The sequence below is a fragment of the Anomaloglossus baeobatrachus genome, chromosome 11 (assembly GCF_048569485.1).
Source record: "Anomaloglossus baeobatrachus isolate aAnoBae1 chromosome 11, aAnoBae1.hap1, whole genome shotgun sequence".
NCBI lineage: Eukaryota > Metazoa > Chordata > Amphibia > Anura > Aromobatidae > Anomaloglossus > Anomaloglossus baeobatrachus.
Genome location: NC_134363.1, coordinates 126,594,296 through 126,609,032, shown reverse-complemented (window position 1 = coordinate 126,609,032; position 14,737 = coordinate 126,594,296). Strand labels below are relative to the sequence as shown.

The following is a 14,737-nucleotide window of genomic DNA, read 5'->3' as shown; positions in this document are numbered from 1 at the left end:
ACATAGCAGGTTAACATTGTTAGGCTTAGTTCACATGTGCAGTCATCAACCATTAGAATGGACCTGGAAGAAATGCATTGGCAAAAATGTGCTGCAAACACAAAATTGTCCATTTTGGGAAAGGAAGAAAAACATTTTTTTGCAGGATCCAATTTTTTAACATTGGAGTCTATGGAAAATGAGTCCTGTTTGCTTTCTGATTGCTATTTATCTTTCATAATTTGAAACTGATCCAGTAAGAAAATAATAGATCCTCTACAAAAGCAAAAAAAATGGCTAAATAGCAAAGAATCCATTATTTTCTTACTGGATCAGTTTCAAATGAAAGATAAATAGCAATCCATTTTCCATAGTCTCCAGTGTTAAAAAATTGGATCCTACAAAAAATATTTTTTTTCTCAAAACAGACAAAAAAGTTATCTGTACAACTTTTTTTTTGCCAACAGATCGCTGCTGGATTCATTATAGGACATAATTATAGGACATGTGAACTCCCAAGTTAAATTATACTACCATAGATTGATGATAATTTCTGTACTTGATATAATAGATATCCGCTCTTTAAAACACAGACTTTATTTCAATGTACTTAAGTAGCATTCAAACCTGCAGTGTAAAGCATGGTGGATGGACAGAGCAATGGCATGAGACTACTTATGAGAGTGACTAGGAGCTAAACCGAAGTTGCTGATAATTATACACTGATAGAGCAAAGGTAAAGAGCAACAAAAACATAGAAATATCAATTTAAAATGAAAAAGCTGAAATACTGCAGCACCATTACCGGTACGTACATTTCTCCAGCCATATAGCGCTTTCCTCTCGGTTGTCCTGATGATCTTCATACAGCCGTCACATTGGTACATTTCATGGCTATTTGTCTATTTTTCTGCCATTTTGAGAGTTTATTTATACATCATGGCTTACATACATCTTACCCATCATCCCAGATGTCAGAGACACCCTAAATAGATCCCACATGGAGGAGTTCATTATCCTGGAGTGGAATGGGGTGATTTATTGCCAAAAATGGAACTAATTTTTCTGTTAGATCATAGGACCCCATAAAGCCCAATACACACCCTGATACACACGAACATATGCAGATATGTTTAGAAATGGTATGTACAAGCAGTATAGCTACAGATCCTGCTTTGAGCAGGGGGTTGGACTAGATGACCCAGGAGGTCCATCCCAACTCTAATATTCTATGATTCTATGATACACACAAAAAACTTATATGCAGCTACACCACCAACACCATGTGTTATTAACACCTTATCAATAAAGGGCTTCCTTCATCGTTTCAGATACATTTGTAGTATTTATTCATAGGATTTTACATACAGAGGTTGAATTCAAATTCTACATAAACAAAAGGAGGAAGACGCTCATTGCATGAAATCAGGGACCTTAGATAACCTCCATCATCAGCTGAAAGCAAACCAGTTTAATAGTGCAGAGAAGGGTCATGAGCCACCACTAGAGGGAGCTCACTGCATACATACAACACAACAGTGTGCAGTAAGCGATTTAGCTCCCTCTAGTGGTGGCTGCAGCCAAGAAAATTTACAAAGGTTTAGTTACTTTTTAATGTTTTTTCATATTTCATCCCCCTTCTAATTACAACAAGATCAGTGGGATACCAGATCCTGAGAGCCCATTGATACTCAACAGACCCTCCTTCCCCTCCAAACAGTGTGCCTGGAGTACACATTCAAATGGAAAGCATAAGTTACAAAGCTTATGAATGCTATTGAATCCGTGCCCCATTCTGTGTGTGCTCTGGTCCAGAGCTGAGCACCTCTTGGATATAGGGCTGGGGTGTGAGGTTATGAGGGATTGTTGGGGCTTGCAGAGTCTTAATGCAAGGAGGATAATATATGAACAAAAATATTAGAAAGTTATATGTATTGTGCAAAGATTGAGTTAGATTTCATTATTCTAAGATAAAAAGTTGGACATTATTTGATTTCTACAAAAGAGGCAACATGTCAAAAAACTACCTTAGCATTGAAGTCAAATAGGTTTATAAGGCCTGGTAGTCTTATGGAGGAGCAAGGAGCAACTATAGGGCTGGGATGCTTTCTCAAATTCCAGGAACGTTATGAGGGAAGGGATATTTAACCAGAGAGTCAGAGTTCTTTTGACATCTGTGCTTCTCCCAACCTAAATGTTACAGCCTCATGGAAATATATGAAGTGGTCACCCTTGGGTCAGTAGACGCATGGTCCGTGTATTGTGATCCGACATCACCGAAGTCTGAAAGAGCCCTCTGTCATATCTAGCGTTGCAAATTCCTAATCACCCAGGCCCAGAGACTAAATAGACTTCCATGTATAGTGGGATATAAAGAGCCTCTCACTGTGACCTCCCCAGAAGTATACCATTAAGGGGTACTTTGCACGTTGCGACACTGCTACTGCGATCTCGTCGGGGTCAAATCTAAAGTGATGCACATCCGGTGCCAGTAACGACGTCGCAACGTGTAAAGCCTAGAAGCACCGATAAACGATCGCAAAAGCGTCGAAAATCGGTGATCTGTGTAGCGTCGGTCATTTCCATAATTTGGCTGCAGCGACAGGTACGATGTTGTTCCTCGTTCCTGCGGCAGCACACATCGCTGTGTATGAAGCCGCAGGAGCGAGGAACTTCTCTTACCTGCGTTCCGCCTGCAATGAGGAAGGAAGGAGGTGGGCGGGATGTTTACGTCCTGCTCATCTCCGCCCCTCCGCTTCTATTGGCCACCTGCCGTGTGACGTCGCTGTGATGCCGCACGACCCGCCCCCTAAGGAAGGAGGCGGGTCGCCGGCCAGAGCGACGTCGCAGGGCAGGTAAGTGCGTGTGAAGCTGCCGTAGCGATAATGTTCGCTACGGCAGCTATCACAAGATATCGCAGCTGCGACGGGGGCGGGGACTATCGCGCTCGGCATCGCTAGCATCGGCTTGCGATGTCACAGCGTGCAAAGTACCCCTAACACTGGGGCCCTACAATCCACCATTGCTCAGGGCTTATAGGAGGTGAGGCGGAACAGACAATTACTATGTAATTACATTGACACAATTTGTATTCACTTGTCGGTGTTTCTATTAAACTTGTGTAAAGATTTACAAATTTCAGTCCTCATGCAAATAAGTCTTTCCCAAAAGAGTACATCTCCAGAAAAATAAATTTTTTAAAATCAGGAGGCAGAAAATCCGAGGATTTAACTGGCAATAGGCACTCTACCATGGATCCATACAAGGTGCACAGATTTTGGCAACATGACAAAATACATTTTTTATATAAATTTCTATGTTTAAAAAAACAAAAAACATTAAAAATACAAAAACTTGGAAAATGCAAAAATATCACTTGAAAAAATTCTTTCAAGAATGTGGATATCAGATGAAAAGGGAGTGCAGAAGTTGCTAATAAAGGATTGTATACAGCAGAGTGTCCCCAGCACAGAGGATGGAGGGTAGAGGATGGAGCACCATGTCCAGTGCTGGAGAGTAAAGATGAGGAATTCTTCACGTATAAATTAAATGTGAAACCTTTGGTCGATTCCGTGAACAGGGATGATATTCCCCCAGAAATGGTGAGCACGCTACCTCCCGGTGTCTGCGTGCTGTTCTCTGGAGTGTCGATGTTGTGGTCAGTCACTGTCCACGCTGCTCCTCACATCATCTACACGTCCGTTTCAAGCCTCAGTCTCTCCATCCGTTTAACGTTGCGTTCCACCGCCACCTGGTTAGTGATTTCCTTGGCACACTTCTGAGGAAACCATCCCCTTTCCCCATCTCGTAATCTCTCCCCCTGATACCAATCTAAAGAAAAAAAAAAATTGGATTACTTGGTTGTCAGAAGACTATCTTCAGTGATTCCCAAGTTCACCCTTTGTGTGCCAGATCTGGAGAATATATGCTGCATATATCACAAAGTGGGTTCTTAAAGGGAATTTGTCACCAAATTTTTGTCACCTAATGTGCGCAGCATAAAGGTTGAGACCCAGATTCCAGTGACGTCGCTTACTGGAGTGCTTACTGTAGTGTTGATACAATCACAGTTTTATCAGTAGGAGATTATCTCTAGAGTACTAGTAAACCAGTCACCATGTAGTTCTCTATATTCATGAGCTCTGCATAACCCCACCCACACCACTGATTGTTAGATTTCTGCATATGCACAGTGTACAAAGAAAGCTGCCAATGAGAGGGATGAGCAGTGTTATATACAGCTCAACGTTCAGGGAACTGGTAGATGTGCAGGAGATAAAACAGGGATTTTATCAAAATGGCAGCAAACAGCTCAGTAAGTGATATCGCTGGAATCAGCATCTCTGCCCCTTCGTCATTCAACTCTCAGATAGGGCAACACAAACTTGTGACAGATGCCGTTTAACACTAGAAGTCCCAGGAATTTCGAGCTCCATAGAGTTCCAATGGTAGAAATGTTAAATGACCCCTCTCTGGGACTTAGTGTTAAGATACTTTACTTCTTACATTATTTCTAAAAGTGGCACTCCCCCTAAAGACCTCAGTGCCATGACCAAATTGTTTACCAGGAGTTTCAAAGAGGGAGTGGGCACTTTCCCCTATGTTCAAAGTGTAAACAGGTGAGGAACACCAAAACTCTTTGCAGCCAAGGCTAGATGCTCAAAATAGAAGGAAGAAAAAGTTATTAGTCTAAAAACTCAAGAACTTTCTTTTCACCTCATCATTATCTGTACAATGGGAACTAAAAAAAGTTACAATACACAGCCGCTCCTCATTAGATCAGCGCTTCCAAAAAGGTGAATCCCCCATTGGCCATATAGCTGAATATATAAATATATATTACCATCTGCCTCCTGAAGGACCAAAACCACATCAGCTTGCTGCAGCGAGACCTCATCAGCTTGTTTAGCCATATATGCCTTTGTGATTTCTACTTGACGCAACCCTAAAAAAGAAGTAAACATTTTGTATAAATGACCATTTAAAAAAAAAAAAAAAGTTGAAATTTTGTCTCCTTAGGGAAGAATCTTTATAGTGCAGGTCAACCTTCTAGACTATCCTGCTCTTCCTGTAAGGCCCCCTTCACATGTCCGTGATGAAAACGCACGTTTTTTTCACGGTCTGTGGGTGTGTATATATATATATATATATATATATATATATATATATATATATATATATATGTGTGTGTGTGTGTGTGTGTGTGTGTGTGTGTGTGTGTGTGTGTGTGTGTGTGTGTGTGTGTGTGTGTGTGTGTGTGTGTGTGTGTGTGTGTGTGTGTGTGTGTGTGTGTGTGTGTGTGTGTGTGTGTGTGTGTGTGTGTGTGTGTGTGTGTGTGTGTGTGTGTGTGTGTGTGTGTGTGTGTGTGTGTGTGTGTGTGTGTGTGTGTGTGTGTGTGTTCCTCATGTGAAGTCAGTGTATTGACAGCAGGAACTTCTATACTCACCTTTTTCCAGCACCGCCGCTGCTTCTGGGTCCGCAGTGCAGAGAATATGCATGAGCATAATGAGCAGACCCGGAAGCAAGTGACAGCAGCGCCGGAGACAGCAGGGCTGGAGACGGGTGAATATAGAAAATCATTTAAATTCAAAGACACGTTTTCTCTGGTACGGGTCATGTCACACGGATCACATCAGTGTGCGATCCGTGTGACAGCTGTGTTGCCATAGAAAAAACGGACTTGTCTCCATGCGGAACACACGTACATTAGCAAACACGCATATGTGCACAGACCCATTGATTTTAATGGGTCTGCATATGTCAGTGTCTCCGGTACATATGAAAACGGACATCACACGTACCGGAATCACGGACGTGAGAAGGAGGCCCTAAAGGAGTTTCAACCAAATGCAGGTTCAGGTAGAATGAAACTACTTTTTTGATTCTTTTTGTTTGTTTTTTTACTGTGTGCAGAATCTAAGTTTTAGTGTGGAAACCATCAAAAAGCTGTTGATCGTTTTTTTTTTTGTATTATTTTATTTTATTTTTCATCTTTAATACATAAAGTTACACTGATCGGCTTATCAGCTATAGAATTCACTCAGAAGGAATTACTTTGCTTTACGATAACATAAGATTTCCAGGTCATTAGATGCCAAATAACAACAGATACAAGGTTAATACTTAAACGTGAACATATCTGTAAAACAATCCTGAGGCCTCTTTGTAAAAAAGTAATTTAAGAAAACTAAGAATGCAGCAAGGGTTGAATTACTCGATGTCAGATGGTTACTTATTAAGCTGAGCAATTGTGGGAACAGAGAAAGTAAAGGAACAAAGTACATCAAAGCTAAAAGTAGCAAGAAAAAGCAAAAATATTATGGAGATAAGAACTTAAATCCCAAATGTTACAAAGCTCCAATCCCCCGCTTCCCTACTAACAGTTAAACCATACCTTTACAGATGCCTGTAGAGGCCACTAGGGGGAGCTGAAGGTATTTGGCTTTCTAGAGTTCTCATTGAACTCAATTATAAAATTAGCCTTCAGTGAGCGCCCCCTGGTGGTGTCTGATGAAAGGCTGAATTTTTTTATTTTACTATGGACAGTATTTGGAGCTTGGTTTTAGAAAAAAGAAGCTTTGGTTGCTAAAGTGTTGTATCCTTACCTGCTGTCTTGGATCTACTGTATCGCTTACTTTCTTCTTTCACCTCAAGTGCTGTAATCCATCTTGCTCGGTCACTTCTGCAAAAGGATTAAATGCAAAGTAAAAAGTGAAATAGACAATATTAGATTATTTATATGGTTGGCAGTGAGCCCAGGAGATAACCATGTTAACAGTACCACCTACCCAGTTATGCAATAAATAATTTAGCGATAAAAACATCCACCACCTCAAAATACCTCCCCAACCAACACCCACCACGAATAACAACACAAACAACATCTACCATCAACAAGAACCGTACCAAAACCAACCAACAGCCACCTAACATGCATCACAACCAACATCTACCACCAACACCCATTACCAGTAGCTAACAAGCACCACTATCAACACCCACCATCAATAACCAGCAAGAAACCTACCATAACTAGTAACCAACACAATCAACATTTACCACCAAACCTACCAAAATCAACCAACACAAAACTAACATGCATCACAACCAACATACAAAACCAGTAAACAACCAAGCACCACAACCAATAACCACTACCAATAAGAACACCTAACTAACATACATCAAAACCAACACCTTCCACCAACAACCTTACCATAACGAACCACCAACATCTACAAGAACTCAGACAAAACCAACGAACACGCAACTAAGATGTATCACAACCAAAAATTACCACCAACACCCACCACCAGTAATGAAAACACCACAACCAATAACCCAACCAAAACCAACAAACACCCACCTAACATACACCACAACCAACATCTAGCACCAACACCCACCTCCAGTAACCAATAAGAACCCTACCATAACCAACCACCACAATCAATCATTAATTGTAAATAATATACAGGTAAAATAATATTGTGGGTACTCCTATGCAGTAATGGCTGATGCAAAGCATCGCTGCTCTCACCCCCTATGAACCACTTACAAGGTGTCAGCTGCCAGCACAATTGGCTCCGGTCGCCCTTCACCATTCACCGATTTTCTCATTGTGATCTGAAATGTAAACGGCCCGGTTGGACTTCGATTACCAATGGTCCCGGTCTTTGTGGACACAGACATCTGGTTGTCTCCATTGTCAAACACATCAACTTCATACTGATCAGTCTTCACGTAGTCCGTCACCATGTAACTGTCGTCACTGTATAGAATATGTAATCATTTGTTAGATCCCAAGATTAATCCAAGTAGTTCAGGTAATAAGTATTAAAAGGGCGTCTGTCACCACAGAAAGATTGTTCAAACCAAGAGAGGTGCTCGGTGCATCATGGCGTGGCCAAACAAGTAAGTGCACCCTCCCACCTGCTTCTTTTCCATTTATTTCTGGCTCAATGAAACCAGAGCTGTCAATCAAAGAAGAGGGGGTGAAGATAGATGGAAATCAAGCAGGTGGGAAGGTGCACTTATATGTTTGGGTACACCAAGGATGCACAGAGCGCATATGCTTGCTTTAAGCAGTCTGTGCTGACAGATGCTCTTTAACACTAGAACTACTGAGGTAGTCATTTTGACTACTTTGCACCATGTATTTCTATATAGGTGTCACGAGTCCAGTAGTTCTAGTGTTAAAGCATCTTAATAACGTTTGTAGTTTCAACTTATTAGGAGGAACGGATAAATCACGACTCAGAACAAGAATCTACGAGTCCAAACTGGTTGAATGGGGCTGGCTGTTAGGCCTCGTGCAGTAGGTAGTCTCCGAGAAGGGCTCTCTCAATGAGTGCACTGCACCGGGTCTACACATTACATTATTAGCCAAGTGCCAAAATGGGGGACTAATTTTGTGTTGGAATAAACCTCAGAGGGGCGGGCCCGGTGGTGAAATTGTGATACGTCACTCATGTTATAAATCACCATTTTTAAACAATCTTATATTTGGCTTTACGACATAGTAACAGAGTTTTGTATTAATATCAGAGCAGAGTTGGACCGGCATCAGTGTCTCACTGGTTTATGGATCATGGTGGCAACGTACACTGTACTTCTCTTCCTATCCAAGATAAGGTAGACGAGAAGACAAGCGTGACTGTCAGTCAGAGGCTCATCCGGCCCTTTCTATTGTTTTGCTTGTTTGGGTTATTTTACCAATTTTTGGAACCATGGGGAGGATTCACCAGAAATTGCAGTAGAGTCTGATTTTTCAACACTTTCTCACCTTTTCTTTTTAGTCATTATGAGAACATCATTAAACAAGAAGAGATAGCAGAAGGTTCTCCCGAAGCCTTTCCGGAATATTCCGGCCTCTTCCACCAGTCCGAGCTCTCCTCTCTTCAGGAGCCAGCGGGATGCAGATATCAAAGGGAAGGGCTGGGAAAAGAGAAGAGACTCACTATACAAAAACAGAACATGGCCGCTTCCTGCCAAATACCCTGTGTATAGGCTGTCAGTGTTATTACACCTCAGACCAATCCGCTACACTGGAGCGGAGCAGCCCAAGAACGGATCCATCAGACCCAGATACCTCTGCAAATTCTGCATTCAGTTTAATTTGAAGCTTTTCCTGAATCTGCTTCTTCCCCCTCTTCAGTCTCATGACCTCAGTGACCACAATTATATTCCTACAGAGGCCACAGGAGGTTGTATCATCTAGAAAAGTTTATTTACTGTAGAAATATTCTAGGATCATAACTAGCAATGAAAGGTCACTCGGGAGCAAATTATAGAACAACCCCAATCATTGACAACACACTTTCCGGACATTTTTTTTACCTTGATTTTCCCAAATTCCAGTTGTGTTTGTAAGGTGTACATCTGCTCCGTCCGCTCCATCTTCCGGGCCCCCTCATTGCACATTTTGACCAACTACAAGACAAGGAGGACATGATCACGGATAACAACAGACGACCCAAGGAAGGGGCAGATTCTATTCCCCAATGAAGAGGTCTCATATTGGAATGAAAGAGGCTATCCTGTATTAGCTGGGCTTTATTGCATTCTTACAGAAATAGCACTATGTCCATAGATTGCGTCTGCAGCTATGCTCCTATGAAATGAATAGGGGCAAGCTGCAATACCACATACCACCTGTAGACCGGTGTGGCACTGCTCAGCCCTCCTAGAGTAGATACATGCAGATTCAAAACAAAATAATATATAAAAAAGAAAAAAAAAAAAAAAAAGGGGGAGAGCGGTAATCCGGGCACTACACAGATCCAACTGCACCGACAAGGAGGTTTAACCCTTTAAATCGCACAATGCGTTTTTGGGATGGTACATCCCCTTCATCAGGTGCTGAACAGGAAGTGTTTAATCTGCCTTATAAAGATACAGTATGTTGGTAATATATTAGAAAATAATTAAAATAAATCAAAGAAATTACGGCCCTTTGTTGTTTTGAACTACGTGTATCTAATTAGCTCCCGGGCAGCAGCGTGATCCGACGTCCACGAAGCCCACAGAGGCAGCTATCACTTCTTCAGCAGAGGGCTTCGGCGGCGTGGACTTTAGTCCGAGTTCTCCCGGTTTGGATTCTCTTGTTGGCGGACCGTTGGAGGGGGATCCCGCACACACGCCGCTACAGTGTTGTGCCTACCAGCACAGCAATAAAAGGTGAGTGCATTTTGGCACTACACAGATTATTCCATTGATTGATCTATACGGGAATGCCTTTCTCTTTTTCTCCTAGAGTAGATGGGATTAGTCGTGTACAGGCTCAAAGATGTTTACGGGACCACCTACAGCTAAGCCTGCCTCTTCCCTAAAAGCAGATGGAGCATAGTACTTGACTTCATCCCAGAAGTTGTAGGGGGATTTTAGCACTCAGACCACAACTATAGAAATACATACAATACTCTGGACCAACTGTTATGTAAACAATGGGGGTCCGCCTTGAAAAATGAGTTCTCCTGGTCGTTACTAATGGGGGGGTGGTCTTTTACTACCCCAACTGATCATGAGAACAAAAAAGGGATCCATGAAGATCTTCTAGCCATGATCTGCAGGGGCATTTACCTCCGGTAGGGACCCTGTCCTATTACAAATAAGGAGGATTTCAGCTTAAGGACCTTTCCCATTGATTCCTTCTGAAGTGTCTCAATGAAAGGCCAGATAAAACAAGAGGGTCGCTTTTATATGAAAAGGGGGAAACAAGAGACTAGAAGAAGATTCTGCTTTTACTTTTCCAGTTGGAAACAGCGCCCGGTATGTGTTGTGTCTGTCACTGCACCGCAAAAACACACGTAGATGTAGACGTGCTCACCTTGCTGATGGCTTTCAATGCTCTGGTGCACGCTTCATACTCAGGAGATTCACAATCTGTTTTTTGACAAATGGTCTAGACAAAAAAAAAAAAAAAAAATTGTCCAAAAAACCAAAACCAAAAAACAAAAAAAAAAAAAAAGTTACTGTAAGTAGAAAAGAACATAATACAAAATGTGCATAATGCAGGATATTGTGGGATTTTATTTATTTATTTTTTTTTATACCCAATGCCATATAAATATACTATCCAAAATAGAACAAGTGTTTTCTATTAGATACTCAGGTGCAGAACTCACATCCATCAGTAGGGGGAGCCGAGTAACCCTCTGCATGGGAAGGATCAGGAAGGAAAACATGGGGAGACCTCCGCACTCCGGCTTCATCTCTATCTGCTTCAGCATTTCTTTGAATGTCACATTTGAGGTTCTGAAATGAGTATTGAAATGTTCAACGGCTTCTGCTATGGAAGTAATGCTTCTGTACAGAACAGAAGCATTACTTGAAGCTATTGGGACCCAGTGCAAAATCTGCAAGGACCCAACCGACCATGTGCAACTCATAAGGCTGGGTTCACATGTCCTGGAACATCCATCAAAACAGATCCAGCAGCAATCCATTGGTTTAAAAAAAAAAAAAAAAAAGTTCTGCAAACACCTTTTTTGTCAGTTTTGAAGAAATAAGATTTCTGCAGGATCCGTTTGAGCCACCAAATGATGTATACAAGACAAAATACAAGATATATGTCGGCAGACCTCACATCAGATTCAATCATACATCCGCCTCTGCCTAAAACACTAATTTGCGAATAAAAAAAAAACAAAAAAAAAAAAAACAAACTTGTGCCAATGTTCCGGAAGAGAAGGGTTAATGCCGCGCTGCTGCCAGGAATCCAGTTAGTGGATTTAAAAAAAAAAAATGGATTGTTTCTTCAGTCAACGCTTTTCAGAGATCAAGTCTCCTTTATCAGGACAAAAAAAAACAAAAACAACTTCATCAACATTGAATGTAATAGTCCCCGATATTGCCTCAAATAATCTAGCACCTAACAATAGATCTAAATACACTAGTGATACAAAAAGGCAGATAAACACCAGCACCTGGTGACTAACGGCAGAAAAAAAACAAACAATTGCAACATAGATGCCACTTCCTCATACAGCCAGTGCCCATGTGCAAAGATGGAAAACATATGTTCGGCTATGTGCCCACGTTGCATTTTTACGTGCATAAAATCTACATAAAAACGCATGTTTTGGCAAAAAAAAAGCAGTTGAAAAAATAAGCTTTTTTTATTGTGTTTGCACATTTTTTTCCCATGCTTCTTATTGTGCTTTTTCAAGATATGGTGACTGCGGGTGTTCAGGCACTGCACCCCGCGGTCACCGGCTGATCTTACAGCTGGGACCCGGTTCTCACTGCCCAGAGCGGTGCCGATGCTGCTTCTGAGATCAATGCAATTGCAGCATTCAGGAGGGAGAGGAATCACTTAAATCTTCCTAGCGATTGGGTCCCTATAATGTGATCACAGGGACCCGATCGCTGCTATGGTATCCCTGGGTTATCACCACGACGACCCCAGGTTACTGAGGTATGGATTGCCTCACAGACCAGGGCACTTACGTCACCGGAGTTCCCTGCAGCAAAGTCCTATGATAAAGACCATGAAGCCTGGGTGCAGGGAACCCCAGGGACGTCACAAGGTGAACAGAGTTCATGTCAGCGGATCTGCAGGAAACCCCAGTGATCCGCCGGCATGAACTCAATTCACCTTGTGACATCACCGGAGTTCCCAGCAGCAAGGTCCCGCGGTAAAGACCACGAGATGAGAAAATGGCTGCAGGGAGCCCCAGTAACGTAAAAAAGCACATAAAAATGCACAAAAAAAAAAAAAGCAACGAGGGGATTACACATGCGTTTTTTCCTACATTTTTCACTAACTCCATTGAAGTAAATTGGTGAAAAAAGCAGGAAAAAAAAAAAAAAGGAAAAACAATTGTACATGCTGCTTTTTCAGCAACAAAAACTGCAAGGAAAAAGGAAGCAGCATGTGCACAAGTCAGGATTCTCGTAGACTTCGCTGGGATGATTTTTCCTTGCTTTTATTAATTAAAAGAAGCACAGAAAAAGCAACATGGGCACAAGGCACTGAGGTCACATGTCCTGTAATCATCTGTTAGAATGGATCCTGCAGAGATCCGATGGGTAAAATGTTCTGCAAACACAACTTTCTTGTTCATGGTTAAATAACTGAGGTCTGTCGGATCCGTTTTTTTTTTTAACATTGGAGTCTATAAAAAACGGATCCATTGTCTGACTGCTATTTAGTCATCCGTTTTTCTTGGAATTGTAATGGATCTGTTTTTTTCTTAGAGGATTCATTTCATATGGAACACAAATAGCAATCTGTAACGGATCCGTCCTGCATTGACTGCCATGTTAAAAAAAACAAACGGATCCGGCGGGAATCATTTTGCCATTGGATCTATGCAGGATCCATTCTAACGGATGATTACAGGATATGTGAACGCAGCCTAATGCTTTTAATATAATATAAAAAGAAAACCTGTGTATATAGAATAATACCAGAGATAATAAGTTATCAGGTATAAACAAACAATCTACATTACTGGCAAAAATAAATAAATAAAATATGCAATAAATGAAGGGGACAAAAAAAGAGGATATCCGATGTCTCCCAGGACCATGGCCATATATCGTTTGCTTCTACCCCATGACATATTCGCTCTTATTCTTTTATATATACACGGATTTTCTGGTTAGGGCTTATAATGGATTATATTTGTTTCACATCTTTGCACATGGGCACCACTATATGGGGATGTAGCATCCACGTTGCCAATGTTTATTTTTGCTGCCCGGTTAGTCACCAGGTACTTGACAATGGGTATGGTCGAGTCATTAATGAACACTTTAAAAAAAAAACAAAAAAAACACCATTACCTTCCCTAAAATAAAAGAGACTGCACACCAATATGGATTTTATTGGCCACAGCAGCCAATATTGTAACAAAACAACATAAATAACAGAAATCTACTCAACAGAACCGGAGGGTGGTCCTCGAAGCCCCGAAAACCTGCCGACGGGTATTCTACCCAAACTGATGTTTTACCCCCAGCCGCTCAAGCACCGGCTCGGAGGCACCAGTTAACCAACAACCTGGCCTCATCTGAACACACGCCCCCAACCCGTGGCCCACCAGGCCTACCACTGGATTCTTCTACCCGCCGGCATGTAAAGAGTCCACTTGAGGGGTCCAGAACCTTACGGGTTACCCCCCCCCCCCCAACGTTCCGCCACAAACCCCAAATTCCAACTTCGAGGAGCCTCCTCCCCTTCGCTATGCTGCTATGACAAGAAAAGAAAAAAATGGGAGGGCGGGTGGGAGATTGTTCCGTTTCCTGTGCCCAAATGGACGACCCCACTAACTGACCACCCCTTATAAACCCATTAATTGTTCCCCGCCCCCACTAACTACAGCCCCAATGCACAATTCAAAATCCTCTATCTCCGCCCCCTCTAAATATCTTTAACCCTTGCCTAACCCCAATCACTTAATCCCCCTTTTATTCCCGTCCTAACCCAGTCATGTCGGCCTCCCTTTTAAGGCTGTGCCCAGTTTGGCCTCTCTGGAGCTTATCTGCCTTTTCGTGTAGCCGGTTTATTTATAGTGCGATGTAGATTGAGAAAATATCGGGGACTATTAGCGTCAGCAAACGTTGATTAGGGGTGCCATCTCTTGCATGGTTTTGTAGGGTGCCAAGCTTAGGCTGGGTGATATACAGAGATATATCGGGGTCACTGCTGGATGTGATTACTCTACCCATTGCTCCCTACTCACCCCTCTTTCTGTGCAATTGACGGTACATCTATACACCCGTTACCAATTACGGCTTATAATATTGTTTG

At 42.0% G+C, this 14,737-nt stretch overlaps 1 protein-coding gene across 3 annotated transcripts in view; it reads right to left on the bottom strand.

Annotated features, from left to right (window-relative positions):
* Positions 1 to 1,304: 1,304 nt before the first annotated feature.
* ARHGEF16 (Rho guanine nucleotide exchange factor 16) overlaps positions 1,305 to 14,737 on the bottom strand; it is a 78,763-nt gene continuing 65,330 nt past the window's right edge. For 2 of the 3 annotated variants that reach the window (XM_075327131.1, XM_075327130.1), the window contains exons 8-15: positions 11,106 to 11,235; positions 10,808 to 10,882; positions 9,319 to 9,411; positions 8,765 to 8,916; positions 7,538 to 7,750; positions 6,585 to 6,661; positions 4,823 to 4,924; positions 1,305 to 3,810 (exon numbers count right to left, since the gene is read on the bottom strand). In XM_075327131.1, coding sequence (XP_075183246.1) covers positions 3,671 to 3,810; positions 4,823 to 4,924; positions 6,585 to 6,661; positions 7,538 to 7,750; positions 8,765 to 8,916; positions 9,319 to 9,411; positions 10,808 to 10,882; positions 11,106 to 11,235 — 982 coding nt within the window. In that variant the 3' untranslated portion in view covers positions 1,305 to 3,670. The remainder of the gene's footprint in view (positions 3,811 to 4,822; positions 4,925 to 6,584; positions 6,662 to 7,537; positions 7,751 to 8,764; positions 8,917 to 9,318; positions 9,412 to 10,807; positions 10,883 to 11,105; positions 11,236 to 14,737) is intronic. The other variant, XR_012727454.1, reaches the window with a different exon arrangement.